This window comes from Chionomys nivalis, chromosome 1 (genome assembly GCF_950005125.1).
Source record: "Chionomys nivalis chromosome 1, mChiNiv1.1, whole genome shotgun sequence".
Classification (NCBI taxonomy): Eukaryota; Metazoa; Chordata; class Mammalia; order Rodentia; family Cricetidae; genus Chionomys; species Chionomys nivalis.
Genome location: NC_080086.1, coordinates 103785418 through 103801828, shown reverse-complemented (window position 1 = coordinate 103801828; position 16411 = coordinate 103785418). Strand labels below are relative to the sequence as shown.

General features: G+C 50.6%; 1 protein-coding gene across 2 annotated transcripts in view; it reads left to right on the top strand.

The window, feature by feature from the left end:
* The first annotated feature begins 1337 nt into the window (after positions 1-1337).
* The window catches only part of Asap2 (ArfGAP with SH3 domain, ankyrin repeat and PH domain 2), a 155309-nt gene continuing 140235 nt past the window's right edge, over positions 1338-16411 (top strand). For both annotated transcript variants that reach the window (XM_057789713.1, XM_057789705.1), the window contains exon 1: positions 1338-1754. In XM_057789713.1, the coding sequence (XP_057645696.1) occupies positions 1629-1754 (126 nt within the window). In that variant the 5' untranslated portion in view covers positions 1338-1628. The remainder of the gene's footprint in view (positions 1755-16411) is intronic.

Below are 16411 nucleotides of genomic sequence, written 5' to 3'. Positions count from 1 at the left end.
GCTGAACTTCATTCACACGCACTGCTAGTGAATACCAGAAGCCATACATAATGTCTGACCCCAGCCGCCACTTCATACAGCAAATCTGCGCATGGGAGCTTTAACATGATTGACTGGTCTACTGTCCTGCGGCTGCAGGAGACCACTTTTGTCTCCCACGTTGGGTTTCCGACGTCTCTCACACTCCCTCCTTTTCAGACACACAAAAGGTTTCTTGTAAAAGTTTCTCTAGGCTGTATTGTTGGCGGCAGCAGTAACCCTGCCACATGCCTGGTGGAGTTACAGGGTGTGATTTTCGACTGCTGTATTCAGAACCTCTGGATTTTCGAATACAGCTGAGAACTTCCTTATGAGCTATAAACGAAAATGTGTATTAATTCAGATGTTTTATTGGCCCAGTCTGGTCTGCGACCGGCCAGCTGCTGTCGGCAGTACTTTCTCATAGAACCATCAGGTACAATAGCCCCCCTCTTCTCTTACACGACCTCTAGTCCCTGGTCTCCTCTTCCCCCACTTCAATAGCAATATCATTGCAGCGCGTCCTGTGATCTTCGTAGGGTGAAGCCTGGCCTAGCACCCTAAACCTGTTTACAAGTAAACGGGATTACCCCTAATTGTACAAGTTTAAGGAAGGCGATGTTGACTAGGGGCTTGAAGTACTCTTCCAAGTCAAAGGACATAGGTCTGAGCGCCCATTCGGCCTTATGCCTTATGGTTTCTGGTTTACTCTATAAAACCCATCTTTACCAGGCTCCTTAAAGCTGTGAGGAGGTGCACAGACACTACACGGTCCCTGTGACTGCATCCCAAACTGTCCCCGCGGCTAGTCCCGCTAGGGTGCAGGAGGGCTGCCCCGACGGACCTCACCGTCCTGTAGGGGGCGAGCTACCCACATTGTCGTCTCGCTTGGCCTTTCCTTGAGCTTCTGGCAGGGGATTCGGGGGGTTCTTCGCCCAGGGGTGGGTGGGATTGGGGAGCGAAGGATGGATTTCGTTCCGGCCCGGAGGCCGGAGTCCCGGGTCTCAGTCCACGCCCACCAGGGAGTGTGCACCAGGGTTCCGGACTGGCGTGGCGAGGTCCGGGCACCGCAGCCCGGGAGTGGGGCACGCCCTCGAACCCCTGAACGTGCCGACGACAGACACAATGCGGCGGCCTGCAGCGACCGGCGGGCCCCGAGCGCGCACCTCCCTCCTTCCTGCAGCCTCAGCTTCCCGGCGGCGCGGTGGCGGCGAGCGCGCCGATTGGTGGCCGGGCCTGCGCCCCGCCCCTCCCCGCGCCCCGCCGGCCACCGCCCCCTGGCCGGGACCCGCCCCTCTCCGCGGGAGGCGTCGCGGCCCGCGGCTGGGTGGCGGGCAGTTCCCGCCAGCTGTGCGCGCCCGCGTCTGGGCTCGCTCGGAGAGGACGCGGCAGCGGCGGCGGCGGCGGATCCCGGAGCACAGCGGGCAGAGCTGCGGGCTGCGCGCGCCCCTGCTCCCGCCGCGCGTCCCGCGGTGGCTTCCGCGCCCTGCGGCGGTTCCCGCGCCCCGCGCTCCCCTTTGTCCGCCGCCCGGAGCGGCGGCGGCGGCGGGGTCGGAGCCCGCACCCTGGGCGACTGAGGCGGCCGTGGTCCGCTCCCGCGCGCCGCGGCGATGCCGGACCAGATCTCCGTGTCGGAATTCGTGGCCGAGACCCATGAGGACTACAAGGCGCCCACGGCCTCCAGCTTCACCACGCGCACGGCCCAGTGCCGGAACACCGTGGCGGCCATCGAGGAGGTGAGCGGCAGCCTCGGCGGCGCGGGGCGGGCGGCTCGGGTCGCGGGGATCGCGCTGCGCCCTGGGAACCCCGCAGTCGTCTGCGCTTGCTGCCTGATGCACAGTGCCCGCCGCCCGCGCCCATACCCGAGAAAAGTTTCTGGTCCCCCAGAGCCGGTAGCGGCCGGGCCAGCAGTGCCCGACACAGAAGCCCTTTGTTCCCAGAGAGGTGGCTCTGGGGAGAGGCTGTTGGACCACCTTGGGCCTTTTTTGGGGAACCCTCCTGTCTGCTCTCATTTCCCTCGCAGGGTTTCAGGTCTTTTGCTCTACACCTCGGCAAGGTCAACTTCGACAGCAGAGTCCGCGGCGGCGGCTGCGAGCCGGGGACCCCTGCGCGCGCTGCTGCCCCGGGTGATGGGTCCTCTCTTGCGGACCTCTCCAACTTGTTCCAGAACTGGCCCGGCGGGGGCAGCTGTGCTCCCTGAGCCAGCAGCGGAGCAGGTCCAGGGGACCCCGAAGCTGCTCAGGCAAGGGTGCCATCCCAGCCCGGGAGGCCTGGCAGCTCCCACTGCGTGCCGCAGAGCAGAGCTGCCGGGGAGGTGGACAGCCGGCGCTTAGAGGTCCGAAAGGCCCTGGTGGCCGCTCCTGTGCTACCTGTGTGGTGCCTGTTGGCACCATGGTCATCTCTCCTGTCCTTAACCTGGAAAAGGCCTGATTTTAGTAAGAGCTCTCAAGGTGCAGAGTCATTGTATCGAACTGCTAAGCAGCGAGCTCTCCAGATCCCGGGGAAGAGGGATCTTGCGAGAGTCAAGCAGCTCGGGTTGAAAATTAGAAGGCTTGGAAGGGTCTGTGTGAGTCCCTGGGCCAGGACTGGCTGTGTGACTTGGGACAGCCACACTTCTATCATTTTCTTCATCTTCCAAACCGAATTCAGAGTCTCATCTTTTCGGCTTCCTAGGTTTTGTGCGCTCAGTGTGGCTCACAATACGTAACTGGCGTACAAGACACATGTGTGGCAGTAGTGAACCGATGACTACATTTCTTCTGGCCAGAATTTTAAGATGGGGTAATACCCATGCCAGTGATGGGGGCGGGGAAAGGGTTGGTCTTCAGAGAGCTTCAAATTAAGCATTGTCATTAAATCCTTTCCCGGTGCCTCAACGCTGCATCTGCTATTAAGAATCGCTTGAAAAAAAAAATAATCTAGACTGTTCAGCGTAAAATATTTTTCTTTGGAGACATACACAGTCACGACTAGACTCAATGGAAAATACTAGATTCAGCGTCCTGGTGCAGCCTCCTCTTTCTCTCCTTTCCCCCTCTTCCAAAAGATCCGCTTGTAAATCTTCTGTAGTGAGTTCAGTCATATGCAGATTGCTTTCTTCTGCCTCTGCCAGCTTAAACACGGCCCCTTTAGCTGAGGCGTGTCTCCGTCCCCCCACCCCCAGTTGAAAAGCATTAGGAAAACGTGTCATTCATTCTTTTGGAAAGGATTGCATTTAAAAAGGAAGGAATCCTTCCTTGGGAAGGAACTTGAAAGAAAGCTTGCGTTTATAAAGTTGGGGTGCTTTCCTCACTGCTGTGTGTCAGCTAAATATTATTAACACTGCAAATGTTGGGAAGCCAGGCAAAAGGAGTTGCGATTAAGTTGGCATACCCTGCCTCTGATTGATTTTGGTTTGCAGCGGATGAGTCCAAAGCTGCTTTTGCACGCAGTGCAGGAGATTACCCAAGAGCTCAGTTACCGAGTAGATTGGAGAGAGACTGGATTTGGGCATTTTGTTAAATTGCGGGCTTGCTTCATGTGTCTCCCAAGCGGAGAATGGGTTCAGGTTGCGAAGAGGGAAGAATTAAGACCATTTCAGGCTTATCTCATTTTTAAGCAAACCCAATACCCACTCTAGGATAATAGTGTGTATGAACTTGGAGTTGGGGGTAAAGTTGAAAGGGCTCAGCCTGGATTGCTTCAAATAATGCTCTTCCCACTCCTAGATTAGTTAATGTTCGCTTCCATTACACACAATTGTTCTGTGTCTAATGTAGTAACACACGATACTCACAATACTTGGATTTCAAGCAGACATCTTTTTTATTCTGGGATCAGACCACGAGCGTGGGTTTTGTGATGCACATGAAGTTACACATTTCACAGAAATAAGACTGAAAAAATATATCAGCCTGTTGGTTTCCCATGGAGGCTGTGTCTGGTCATAGTCGGTTTCTGATGGAAACAGGCTTTCTGGGCTGGCATACCCGGACCAGCAGTTAGCTAGTGCCTGGCCTTGCTTCACATGGTATCCCTGCTGTGCTGAATCTCTAGCCTTGATTTGTAGATGAGGAACTTGAGGCTAAGAGAGGATGACTTTGAACTTGGCTCCATGCTGCTTTCACCAATTACGTGGCTTCTTATCTTATGCTTAGTAATGGTGTGTTCTCCAAGTTGTCCCTTTGCCAGACTAGCCACCTTCGGGTCAGGTTCCATCACTTTCCGGTTGTGTGAAATGGGAGGAACACCCTTCCCCCCAGTCCCCTTTCTTTTCCCATTTCCCAGCCTGAATCATCATATCTGTGAACTTCTGAAGACTGGTGAAGTTATGTGGTACAGCAACCGACAGACAACTGACTTACTACCTGCTAACTGGTTCACCAGATTTCACTGCAGTTAATGTTTGACCTGGAGCGAGAATGGGGCAAGGGGGGAAGAAAATGGATGAATGGCTGAAGGCCTAAAAGTAACTGGAAAATGTTGTCTGCCTCTGTCTCTCTCTCTTGTGTATGGCTGCAGGTGCATTGGATGATTTGTGTGCTGATTGAGGCCAGAGGTTGACACTGGATGTATTCCTCAGTCAATTCTCCATCACCTTTCCCTGCTCCGCCCCTGGGAGTGGGGCGGGGTGGGGTTTCATTACTGTCCTGAGTTTTTACCTGGATCCTGGGGATCGACTAAGGTTCACAAGCTTGTGTTGCAAGTACTGTACCCCGTAATCTGTCTTCCCAGCCCCCATACATTCTCTCAATCTAACAAGTGTATTTGTTGTCTTCGTAGCCAGGAGAGTGTGGCTGGTTTTAAACTTTCCCCTTGGTGATGATTTTCTCAGGGTTTCGCATTATTTTGCACGGTTTTAGCAGACTTCGCGGAGTGAGGAGTCGCGACTGGCATCAGCTTTGTGCTTTTGGAGGTGAGGGAGGAAACAAATAGCTGTGGCATCAGCCTGAAAGCTGAGCTGCCCCTTTCCAGTTCTTTAAGCCCCTGGTTACTTGAGAATACTCCCGAAACAGAGAAAAAAATGTGTCCGTTTTTGGGATGTCCGTGTGGACAGCGAGGCGTGCCTTCGTTGCTCCATCCATTCTGCCTTGATGCAGTTTTAAAAATAAATTTGATATTGACTCTTAAGTATTAAAATTTAATCTACTTCCTTCCAGGGCCTTGATTCTCTCACTCTGTTGTCTTTGGTTACCTTGGAAACCTCTTTGCTGTTCTAACTGAAAAGGGAGAATGAACATCTGGACTGTGTAGACTCCCAGGGGGCCTGCTCTTCATGGGCCAGGCTCCGCCCCGCAGTTCCAATGGGAACTGGCCTTGCTTTTGATTCTGAGCTGTGACCTGTTTGTAAACCAGCTCCTTCAAGATCCCAGGCTGACAGATTTTGGTTCCACGGTCAGAAGGATGCCATTTCTTTCCCAGGATATTTGTGATCTCGGAAGGAAACCTCTCTAGGCCAGCAGGCCACCGTGCTATGCTGCTCTGAGATCTCCATGGATGTATCTGGATCATGTTGAATCAGTTCGAATGGAACTGTTTCCCCCTCCAGCTGAATTTAATTTATCTTTTATGATTAGTAGTAGAAGCGCTGCTGGTGCCCCTCCTTGTGGGTTCCAGCTCTTGCTGGTGTTCATTTGGGATCTATGGAATCCTGTTGAAAGGATTAGAAATCCGTCCTCCTTGAGAAAACTTGTGACCCAGTGGAAGAAACGTCCTCCAGGCAGATCAGTGCGCTCAGGTCACAGGCCAGGTCTACGAGAATGTCCTGGGTGACTGATGTAAAGCCCAAGACTGGTACTGCTTGTGGGTGTGGTCAGGGCTGTGGGGTGGAGAGGGCCTTGAAGGGAGGTGTGTCCCAAGTGGCTCCAAGGTGGTTTAATCCAGTCTTCCATATCTGTGTCCCTACCTTTGGCAAATATTTACCCACTCCTGAGCTGGCGATCAAGATCAACTAGGCCTTTGGTGGGATTTTCCTATCCATCCAGTCTGCTTAGGCCAAGAATTTGTAGATGTTTTTTATGGTAGGGCACACATATTCTGCACTGTTGGCCCAAGAATGAAGTCAGCTCCTTGGTCACATTAGTCTATCTCCATGCCTAGTAGGCACATGGGTTAACCGTGACTGTCGAATGATGCTGAGTTAGAACTTTGTTCTACATACTTGTGGAGAGTTCTGTTGGCGAGCGTGGTTTTAGGCCCTTGGAACTCCAAAGTGCTTCACCAGGCAGCGTCAGTGTGGTGCAGAACTTGCAGAGAGCTGCGGGTCCCACCCGAGGGCTGTGGAATGAGCGCTCCCTGGAACAGTGTGCACTGCTGCGGGTTTGAAAGTGAGCCCTGGCCAGGTTTCAGAGTTGCCTGGTGGGGGCGGGGGTCTTGTGGACTGGAAGAACCTGGTCCCACTCTCCAGAATTCTCATCTCATCTGATTTAGACAAGGCCTGGAACCTCCACATTCTTAAAAGGTTCCTTCCTGGAGACGATCACTGATTGACCCAGGTAACGATAAGTCAAGGTTATCCATAAGGCGGAGTAGAGAGTGGTTTTGGAGGCGGGAGGAAGCTGAAATCAAGGCAGAGGTGACCTTTGAGCAGTCTGGGACACCGAGGCCTGCTTGAGAGATCTGTGCTTAGAAGAGCCCGGGAAAAGACCTGGAGACCTGAGTATTAGGGGTAGACAGGCCTGTGGTCAGAGGCAAGGGAGGGAGAGGAGGGACCAGCGCTCACAGGGCTTTGCCTTGGGGAGGGAATTTGCATTTTTGATGTGGTGTGCTGTGGTTTGGTTTTGGGCACACACTATCGTGACCTGATTTCCTCTTTAGGATTTATGTTATCTTTATTTGTGTGTGTATGTGACACGCACGTGCAGGTACTCTCAGAGAGAACCTGTGGAGCTGTGGTTACAGCAGCTCTGAACTGCCTGCTCGTACGTAAGGGCTGGCAATCAAGCTCAGACTTACCAGAAGAGCGGGAAGTACTCGACCGCTGAGCCGCTTCTCCAGACACTCATTTACATTTTAAAGGTTTACATTTTCGTGGTTGTCCAGGCTTAGGAGAAAAGAGGGAAGACCAGCGAGAGGATTGAAGTGCTAGAAGTGTGAGGGGGTAGGGGTTTGTTGCAGTCCTTCCAGTGATGAGTGGCGGCAGAGCCAAGGCCAAGTGTCCTTTGAACTGGGAGAATCCGCTGGCAGATGCTTACTCTGTGTGTGTGGCCGCTGTGGTGCGAATATCACACAGCTCATGCCCCAACACTGGAAGAAGGGCTTCCATCAACCCCAAGGTGAAGCTGGCACTGTCCAGCATGGCTTAGAGGCAGTGGCAAGGTCTGCTGTGCAGCATGACTGGCTGCAGGACTTGTGTTGGGACCCGTCTTACTGCAGAAACTGAGCAGGGTGTGGAGGGGGCTAAAGGGAACCTTGCCACTGCTGTGTTTCTGGGTAGATGTTAGCTGGTGTTGCTTGTTCGTTGGCACGCTCTCCCGTTCCTAGGTCTCCAAACTCTCCTCTTTCCACTGAAATGAGATGGGCTCATTCAGACGAGATGCCCTAATGTGACCCCGTGACCAGGGTTTCGAAGTAGGTGGCTCGCTGGGGCCTCTCCACCTGCTTGTCTGCCTTTGCGGTTTTAGCGAGTGTGATGCTGTGGGATAAAGGGACTGCCGGTTGGAACTGGAATGCCGATACTGTGTTATTATGATGGCGATTATTCTTCCAAAGGAATCTGGTTGAGTTTATTTGTTCATAAATGTATTTCGGTGCCCGATAAATAGTGTCACTGCCAGACACCAGGACTGTGCAAAGGGACAGGCCTGTAGTGGACTGACTACTACAGTCAGTGGTTGTGTGTGAAGCTTCATTTTAACTTCCCATTTTCCCCCTTTTGTGCCATGGATCCCTTTGGCAGTGTATCTGTTCCTCTTGTCCTTTCTGTAGTCTTACTGCTTACTGTGTAGCCCAGGCTAGCCCTCATGCTCCCTCTCAGCCTCTGAGTGCTGGCAGTGTTACAGGTACCCTGCAGAAAATGGTGAGCGCACACAATAGGAACTTAAGGTTTCAAATGAAACACCAGTCATACTGAATTTCAGTTTGTAAAACACTTGGAAAATTTGATATGACATACTAGTATGTGGCTTTTGTTGTTAATAACGTGAAGATTTATTATTGGGTCTAATAAGTACCTCCACTGTGGCGGCGTACTACAAGTGTAAATAATAACCGTGTGGCGTTGCTAAGAATTCTAATGTGGTGTTGTGGCACCTTCCATTGGAGTCCCAGGTGACACTTACGCTAACTGGGATGTGTGGCTTTCGTTCACTCTTGAAGAACGGCTGAATTTCAGTTAGATGCAAATGATGTATACACAGGAACTTTTTCTTTTTTTCTCTCTTCCAAGTGTATGGATTCCTTGAATTCAGACCGAAGCTTGCAAGCTTGATGGTCCAATGTCTTTGGCTTTGGTGGTTGACTTATTTGCAAACGCTATAAACCAGACCGTGGAACTATTGCCAGTGTCTTGGTTCTGGAAATCTAGCTGAGAAGAGTTGCCCTCTAAGCCAGTGTTCTAGAGTTCCAGGGCAGTCGGGGGTGGGGCGCGGAGGGAGGTGGGTGGAGAAGAACTGCCTAACTTTGATGTCACCAGGATTCCGCATGCTGCTCCACAGGTGAGGCATTGGGCAGTTTCCCTGGCCCTAAAGCATGCTTCTGAGTTCGGCAGGCCTACAGTTGTATCTCCTGAGTCCATCAGTTAGGACCAGGACCTCTGCAGGCCAGCTCTTCTGCTTGTCCTGTTCTTGTTTGTCTAATGTGTTATGTGCTGACCTTGATGTAAGACAAGCTCCGGTGGGAAATGATGGCAGATTCCCAGGTACCTTCCACCCAACGGGGTCAGGGAGTCCTGATGGACTGCTTTGCAGGGTGAGGTTATTGTATGAGCTAACTGCCGTAGCAGAGTGTGCTGAGTGCTGGGGCTCCTCTCTCTGTCTTCCTGTATTCTGAGTGCATTTTATTGAGTATCAGACATGCTTGGCTGTAACTCGGCTGTTACTGAAGCCCTGGAGATTAACCACACCTCACTGACTTCCCAGAGCTGGCCTGACTTGGAGCCAGGATTCAGACCAAGGTTTTCTTTTTCTTCTATGGACATATGTGTTCCCGTGTGTGTGTGTGTGTGTGTGTGTGTGTGTGTGTAGGCTGAGGTTGATATCAGGGGTCTCCTCTGATCTTGTTCTGCCTTAGCCATTGAAGCAGGTATTTCAATTGAACCTAGAGCTCACAGATACTGATGCTTGCTCCCAGGATCCCCTGTTTTTACCTTCCAAACCATGAATTCAGGCCAGCCACCATGTCCACTCAATAGTGATGTGGGTTCTGGGATCTGAACCCTGGTCCTCATCTTTGTGCAACTAGTGCTTTATCCATTGGGCTATTTTCCCTGGCCTCAGATTGAACATTTTGACATCACAGTTTGCTGTTTCTGTAGCCATCTGTTCTGTAGAGCTGGTGCCTAAGGAAACCCTTTGCATTAATGCCTTTGGGTCAGCGTGGCTTCTCTTGTTGCTGGTTTTCGTGAGTCAGCTCTGTTGCTCTCCTTGAGTGGGAACTTCTGGTAGATCCCTGGGCTGATCTGAGGTAGATCCTCCCTTCCTCTTTCCTCTCCTGCCTAGCCCAGCCCTGCAGAGACGTGGCCAGCCATTGCTCACACTCTGGCAGGAGGCTGTCCTGTCTAGGGTGTTATTAATGATGTCATCTTTCTACTGGATGCTAGTGATGACTTTGTCAGTAACATCAGGTGGTTGATGAAGACAGTGCCTTCAAATGACAGGTTCCTGTGTCTTAAAATTTTTATCAAAACCAGGAGGCTCTTAGGGCCTCTCTCCCTAATTTCCTGGAAGAAATCTAATTTTTTTAAACAACAGTGACAATAACCAATATTTCTATGGGCTTTTAGTTCTATGTTAAAAAAAAATGTGTCTATGTGGATTGGTTCCCAAATACCCAATGGTCAGCCCTGAAAACATACATATGTGTAACATTATACAGACTGAGCAGGTTGTGTTTAAGTATTTAGAAATACACACACACACACACTAAAAAAAAAAAGGCCATGGATTTGAGAGAGAGCAAGAAGAGGATGTATGTGTGGGTTTGTATGTGATGGCATGTGCCATCATCATTCCTGGTTCATAGAGTGCTGGGATCAAACCCTGGACCTCTTGCACGCCAGGCAAGCACCCTGCCACCTGAACTTCCTCCCTAGTGGCCTTCACTGCCACAAAGTGAGTTGTTAAAAGGATACACCTGGCCCCCAGGGCTGTGGGTTCCAGAAAGCAATCTGGATTGTGTCTATAGAGGACCTCACAGTGAAGAGACTCAGGGAGTGTCTTCCAGGCCAGCAGAGCAAGCAGTGTTTGGTGAGGTGACCCTGAAGGATGTCTCAGGGATGTGCACAGGTCCAGGCAGACCCTGGTAGAGGGGATGGGAGAGATGTATGTCACACGCGCCTGAAACACCTCATATGTTACTAATAAACTTTTGGGTCTGAACGGGTGACCGCAGGCTGAGCCGGGCAAGAGTTCTCTTTACTTACGGTCTGGTAAGCTTCTTCTCTCCTACTTTTCTTTTCTTTCTTTCGTGGTTTTTCGAGACAGGGTTTCTTTGTAGCTTTGGAGCCTGTCCTGGAACTAGCTCTTATAGACCAGGCTGGTCTCGAACTCACAGAGATCCGCCTGCCTCTGCCTCCCCGAGTGCTGGGATTAAAGGCGTGCACCACCACCGCCCAGCTTTCTCTCCAACCTTTATCTTTCACCTGAATATTTAGATTTGCACTTTTTGAGAAGTTGGAAGTCAAAATGAGCTTGACCTCTTCCACTCCTTCCTTGAAAGATTCCCTCCCCAAAGACCCAGATACCTCTGCAGTCAGCGTAGCTGTGGCCACCTGATCTGGAATTCTGTTGCGTTCACTGCTGGCTGAAATCTGGGACAAATGGGACCAGGTTGTCTGTGGTTTTTGTTTCCCCCACCTATGGACCACATATCTTGATCTCTTGATTCTGCCTTGTTCTTTCATCTCTCTGGCAAAAGGCAGGCTGTGTTAATGATCGCAGCGTTTAGTGCCTATTAAATAATGTGGGCTACTGAATATCGCAAGTACTGGCTTTCTTTCATAGACTTATTTGTTTGCTTGCTCATTGTGAATATGTGTGAGCCTGAGAGTAAGTGTGCACCGCGTGCTTGCAGGAGCACAAGGAGACCAGAATAGGTGTCAGGCTCCTGGGCTGGGGGTTGCAGTGGTTATGAGCCCCCATGTGGGTCCCTGGAACTAAGATCTGCAACTGCTTTGACCTTCAGCTCATCTGTCCAGGCCCTGGAGTTCTTGTATGGAGGTTTTAGATGGAGGATGAGTGGCGTACGCATCCTTGGGAGATACACTGTCTCAAACAGCATTGGTTCTCAAGTTCGCCCATTGTGTTGGTGGTTTGTGGCGGACGAGATCAGTAGCCAGGGAGTTAGGAGGGCTGGGTTCCAGTTCTGACTGGGCCTCTGTGTTACTGTAACTTTGAACTCCCTGTTCTCCTGTTCCCTCACCCTGGGCACCCCCTGATCTGCTTTTGGTCTCCGTGGATTTTACTCCCTGTGAACATCTCATACATGGAATCAAACATTACGCGGTCTTCCGTGCTGTCCTCTTTCGCATGACTAATGTTTTCAGGGTTTACTCGTGCTGTGGTGTGAGTCTGCACTTTGCCCCTTGTAATGGCTGAATCTCATTGTGTATTGCAACACACTTTGTTTGCCCGTCAGTTGGTGGATATTTGGATTATTAATGCGTTTTTGGCCATTATGAGTGATTCACTGGATGTTTTTTGTAAGTCCTTCTGTAGACGTATTATATTTTCATGGAGCTGCATTGCTAAGTCACAGGGTGACTCGGTATTGAAGTTTTTGAGTAACAAGGAATTGCTAGACTTTAAAATGGCTACATCACGCTGTATTCCCTCCAGCCGTGTGTAAGTGTTCCAGTTTCCCCACGTCCTTGTCAACGCTAATTATTGTCTGTCTTTTTTGATTATGTCCGTTCTCGGGGGTGTGAAGCTGTATCTTTCTATGAGTTTATTTGATTTGCATTTCTTTGATGGATGGATGGATGTCGAGCCATGTTTCGTGTCCTGTGGCTGTTCGTATATATTGTTTTTGGAGGACCAACTTCTCAAGTCCTTTGCCCATTTTTGTCTTGCTTTGATTTTAAACTGTCTTTTCATTAATGAGTTGTACACACACACATCATATATTCTGGATGCTGAACAGTTGTGTGCACCCTGCAAACGCTCCCATTTTGGATTGTCATTTTACTCCCTTCATGGTATCCTTCAAAACAAAGCACTAAAAGTTTTATTTAAATGTTTTTGTTATGTGTGCATATATGTGTGTGTATGTGCATGTATAAGAGTGCAGTGCCCAGAGTTCAGGAGAAGGCATCAGATACCCTGGAGCTGGAGTGCCAGGCAGTTGTGAGCTGCCTCATGTGGGTCTCTGGGAGCCAAACTCAGGTCCACTACGAGAGCTGGACACACTAGGCGCCGGTTAGTTTCTCGTCAGCCTCACAAATTATAGGGCTGTCAGGGAAGAGGGAACCTCAACTGAGAAAATGCCTGCATCAGAATGGCCTGTCGCAGTCTGTGGGGCATCTTCTTCGTTAGTGAGTGATGGGGGAGGACCCAATCCCCTGCATCAGCATCGTCCCTAAGCGGGTGGTCCTGGGGTGTGTAAGAAAGCAGCCTGAAGGAGCCATGAAGAGCGAGCCAGTGAGCTGTGTTTTCCTCATCCTCTCCGCTTCAGTTCCAGACCCCAGTTTCCTGCCATGGTTTTCAATGGAGATGGGCTGTGAGCTGAAAGATGAAATAAGCCCTTTCCTCCCCAAGTCCCTTCTGATCATGGTGTTTATCGCAGTGATAGAAAGAGCTAACTAGGACATACTCTAAACTTGCTGAGCCATCTCTCCAGCTCTGCAACATCAATGTTTAAAAGTCTGATGAACGTCTGTGGACTCTTTACTGAATGATTGACTTAGACATATTTTTAAAGCTCCTTACTTATTGTGTGTGCACATGCGCGCCATGGCGCGTAGTCCATGCATATGTGTACAGGTTATAGAACAACTTTACGAAGTCTGTTCTTGTGCTGGATATGGTGGCGCACACCTTTAATCCCAGCACTTGGGATGCAGAGGCAGGTGGGTCTCTGTGAGTTTGAGGCCAGCCTGGTCTACAGCGTGAGTTCTAGGACAGTTGGAGCTACAAAGAAAAGACCTTTTCCAAAACAAGTCTGTTCTCATGTTTAAATACGTGGGCCCTGGGGACTGGACACGCTCAGGCTTGATCACAGGTCCCTTTACTGACTGAGCCGTCTCTCCGGCCCTGACTTGGGTATTAATGTAACTTTTTTTGCATAGCTGAAATTGTTTCTATTTAATTGAATTCATCTTTCTTCTCATTTGGGTTTTCTGTGGGCTGGGAAACTGGGAAGACATACTAGCCTAGACTTTGGTGGCAAAGGAACATAGTAGGGGGTACCGTTGCTCTGTTTTATAGGGTTAAAATGCTCAGCTCAATGGGTCATGGTGCTTGGGAGTCACTTGGGAGTTCTGGTTCAGTGGGAGCCAGGGCCGTGTGCTCCCCGTGTCCTCTGTTGTTCACACGTCTGCCCTGTAGTGGCCTCTTTTCAGAAGCATCTCCTTGGCTCGTTCTCTCAGGGCAGCCGCTCTTTCTCCCTGAAGGTCAGGGTTGCTGGTCCTTGTCTCACAGTCTGCTCTCCCGTGTGTTGCATTTTGGAAACGAATGATGTTTGTGTACTACCGCAGCTGTATGAGTGATGCCGTTTACTACGGCAGCCGAGGGTTCTAGGAACCTGTAGCTCTTGTTTGCCTCGGCCAAAGCTTGCCAGGGCACCAGCTTGCCATTTGGAAGATCTGAAAGGTTCTGCTGGATTTGTTTGCTAGGGGGAGAACAAGCCTCAGGAAAGCCCTGGAAGCCAGCCCTGTCCCCCTTCTCTGTCCCTGCACTGATCCCCCCCTTTTCCTTTGGGGACCGGGATGCTTAGGCCACAGTGTCTGAAGCCTGGGTTTGTCTCCCCTTCTCTTTCTCCTTGTGTGTTTCTAGACCCTCTGGGCCCATGATTTCTCCTTCCAAGAAGCTGGTCCTACCATATGTGACTCTTGGGATTTCAGGCAGCAGACCCCTGCCTCTCCCTGTTCACTGACCTATGACAGTGAACACTGGCTTCCGTTCCCACCATGCCGCCGCCTCAGCCTTCCAGAGCCGAGTATTGCTCTCTATCTTTTCAAATAATTTATTATCTCCGGTAGCCACGTTGGAGCTTGATTTTTCAGAGCGCATGATTTCTTGCCGGTCGAAGAAAAGTAGGAGAGGCTTGATTGATCCTAGGACAAGATGGCTTTAGTTGTTGTTAATGCGAAATCCCTGAAGGGCCCTGTTTCATTTGCTCTTTTAATTTATGAGCCTTCTTGGATCCTTCACGCATCTATATACTAGCCAGAGAGGCCCCAGCCTGTCTCATTCTGGGCTCTATTTCTGCCTCAGATGCAGCCTGAGCTGCTGTGCTCCCTATGTAGCTGACACACGGCTGGATTTTTGAACTAAATTATGGAGTAACGGCAGCAACAGATGAATGAGTGTTTCAGACATTTGCTGTTTTTCCAAAGGAAAATGTACTCTGAGCTGAAGGAAGCTGTCAGCCACAGGGCGTGCATGCAGGAGAGCTGGGGGCGAGCGAGAAAGACACAGTGATTGGGGAGCGGCAGAGCTCCGTGTTCCGCCGCAGAGGCCAGTGGGAAGAAGTGAGAGTTAGATCAGAACAGATTAGGCAAGACTAGGAGGGTCCCACGAAGCCGCAGCTGCAGCTCCTGGTGTGTAGATTGTCATCAAGATGAGCTGAAGTCAGAGACCGGCTATGACACTGTGGTTCAGCAAGCCCTGGTGTTGGTCCCCAATACCCCAAAGCTTCCCAAACTAAAACAACAGAAAGCAAACCCAAATCAGGGAAACTCTGCTTCTGCCGGCTGAGCCCCATGCCATCCCTCAAGGAACGTAGCCGTGAAAATAGATCATAAATTTCGCCGTGTAATTTATGGGCTCACGTTCACTGAGAAAATTAATTTCTGTGTATAGCTCCTTCCTGCGGTGTTGGCTCTCAGAAAGCTTGCAGGGTTTCCTTGAGGGTGGCGTTTGGTCAGTGGCAGAAAAATACAGACATGTGTTCCTGTGATGTGTCCATGGGCCCGTGGGTGTTCGTGTCCGCTATGGTGAGAGGGAAGCTCATCCTGTGAAGGGGTGTGCCCATGTGTGCTTCTAGCTCCGTCCTCATGCCCCAGTGTGAAGACTGAGTTCCGCTCTTGGAGCCCACACAGTCGGATAGGGTGTCCAGCGTATGGGACGTGTATTGAGGCCCAGCCAAGAAGTCCGCTTTAACAGGCTTGTTGTAGTTGTCCTAATCAAGGTGGTCATGGCACGTTTTTGAAACAATTAGAGAATCAGGAAAGTATTTCAAGCATTATTGTCGAGTCTCTTCTCCCTATCGTATTTCAATGAATACCTGATTTCTCCACTGCATGCTATTGATCCTCTTCCCTGTAACTTCCTTAATCCTACCACACACCAGAACCATTTTCTTCTCTTAATTCCTTTGAGACTGTGTAGTCCTAGCTGGCCTCAAACTCACAGAGATCCTTCTGCCTCTGTGTCCCAAGTGCTGGGATTAAAGGCGTGCACCACCACTGCCTGGCTCTTCTCTGAATTCTTAAGGTGTTTTCCCTTTGATGTAGTTGGGTGGCTTTTTTGTTCATCCATTCTTCTGTCTGTCTGTCTGTCTGTCTGTCTGTCTGTCTGTCTGTTATCCACATACAGTTCCATCATGGAGATTGACCTAAAATGTGTACACTCGGAATGACAAGGTTCTGTGAGGTGTGTGTGGGATCCATGCAGCTCCAGTGCCCCTCGGGGCTGGAGAGCGGGGTCCTGGCTTCTCTCCCTTGTAGCATGGGAATTTCAGAGGAGGTTAGCTTGAGTTGAGGTCTCATGCAAGTGGAGTTTGGGACACTTGGATTCAGCCAACTCCATCCTGCAGCTCATTTTTTTATGTACTTGTAGTGGTCCCTGGGACTCCTGGACCCCTGTTTAAATATTTGCCTGTGGCAGTGACTGGGTGTTTAGCCGCCCATGGAGGCAGCCATTACTACCCTAGCAAATGTACGCTCAGTAAAAGCTAGCCCTCCTGCCCTCCTCCTCTTTAGTTCCCGTTTTCCTTCTGACGATAACCGAGCCTGATGACAAGTGGGTCAGAGCTGGGTTATGGAGGGAGGGATGGGCTTGACCCTTGGAAACGCATCCCGGATTTTGTGGGACTGAGG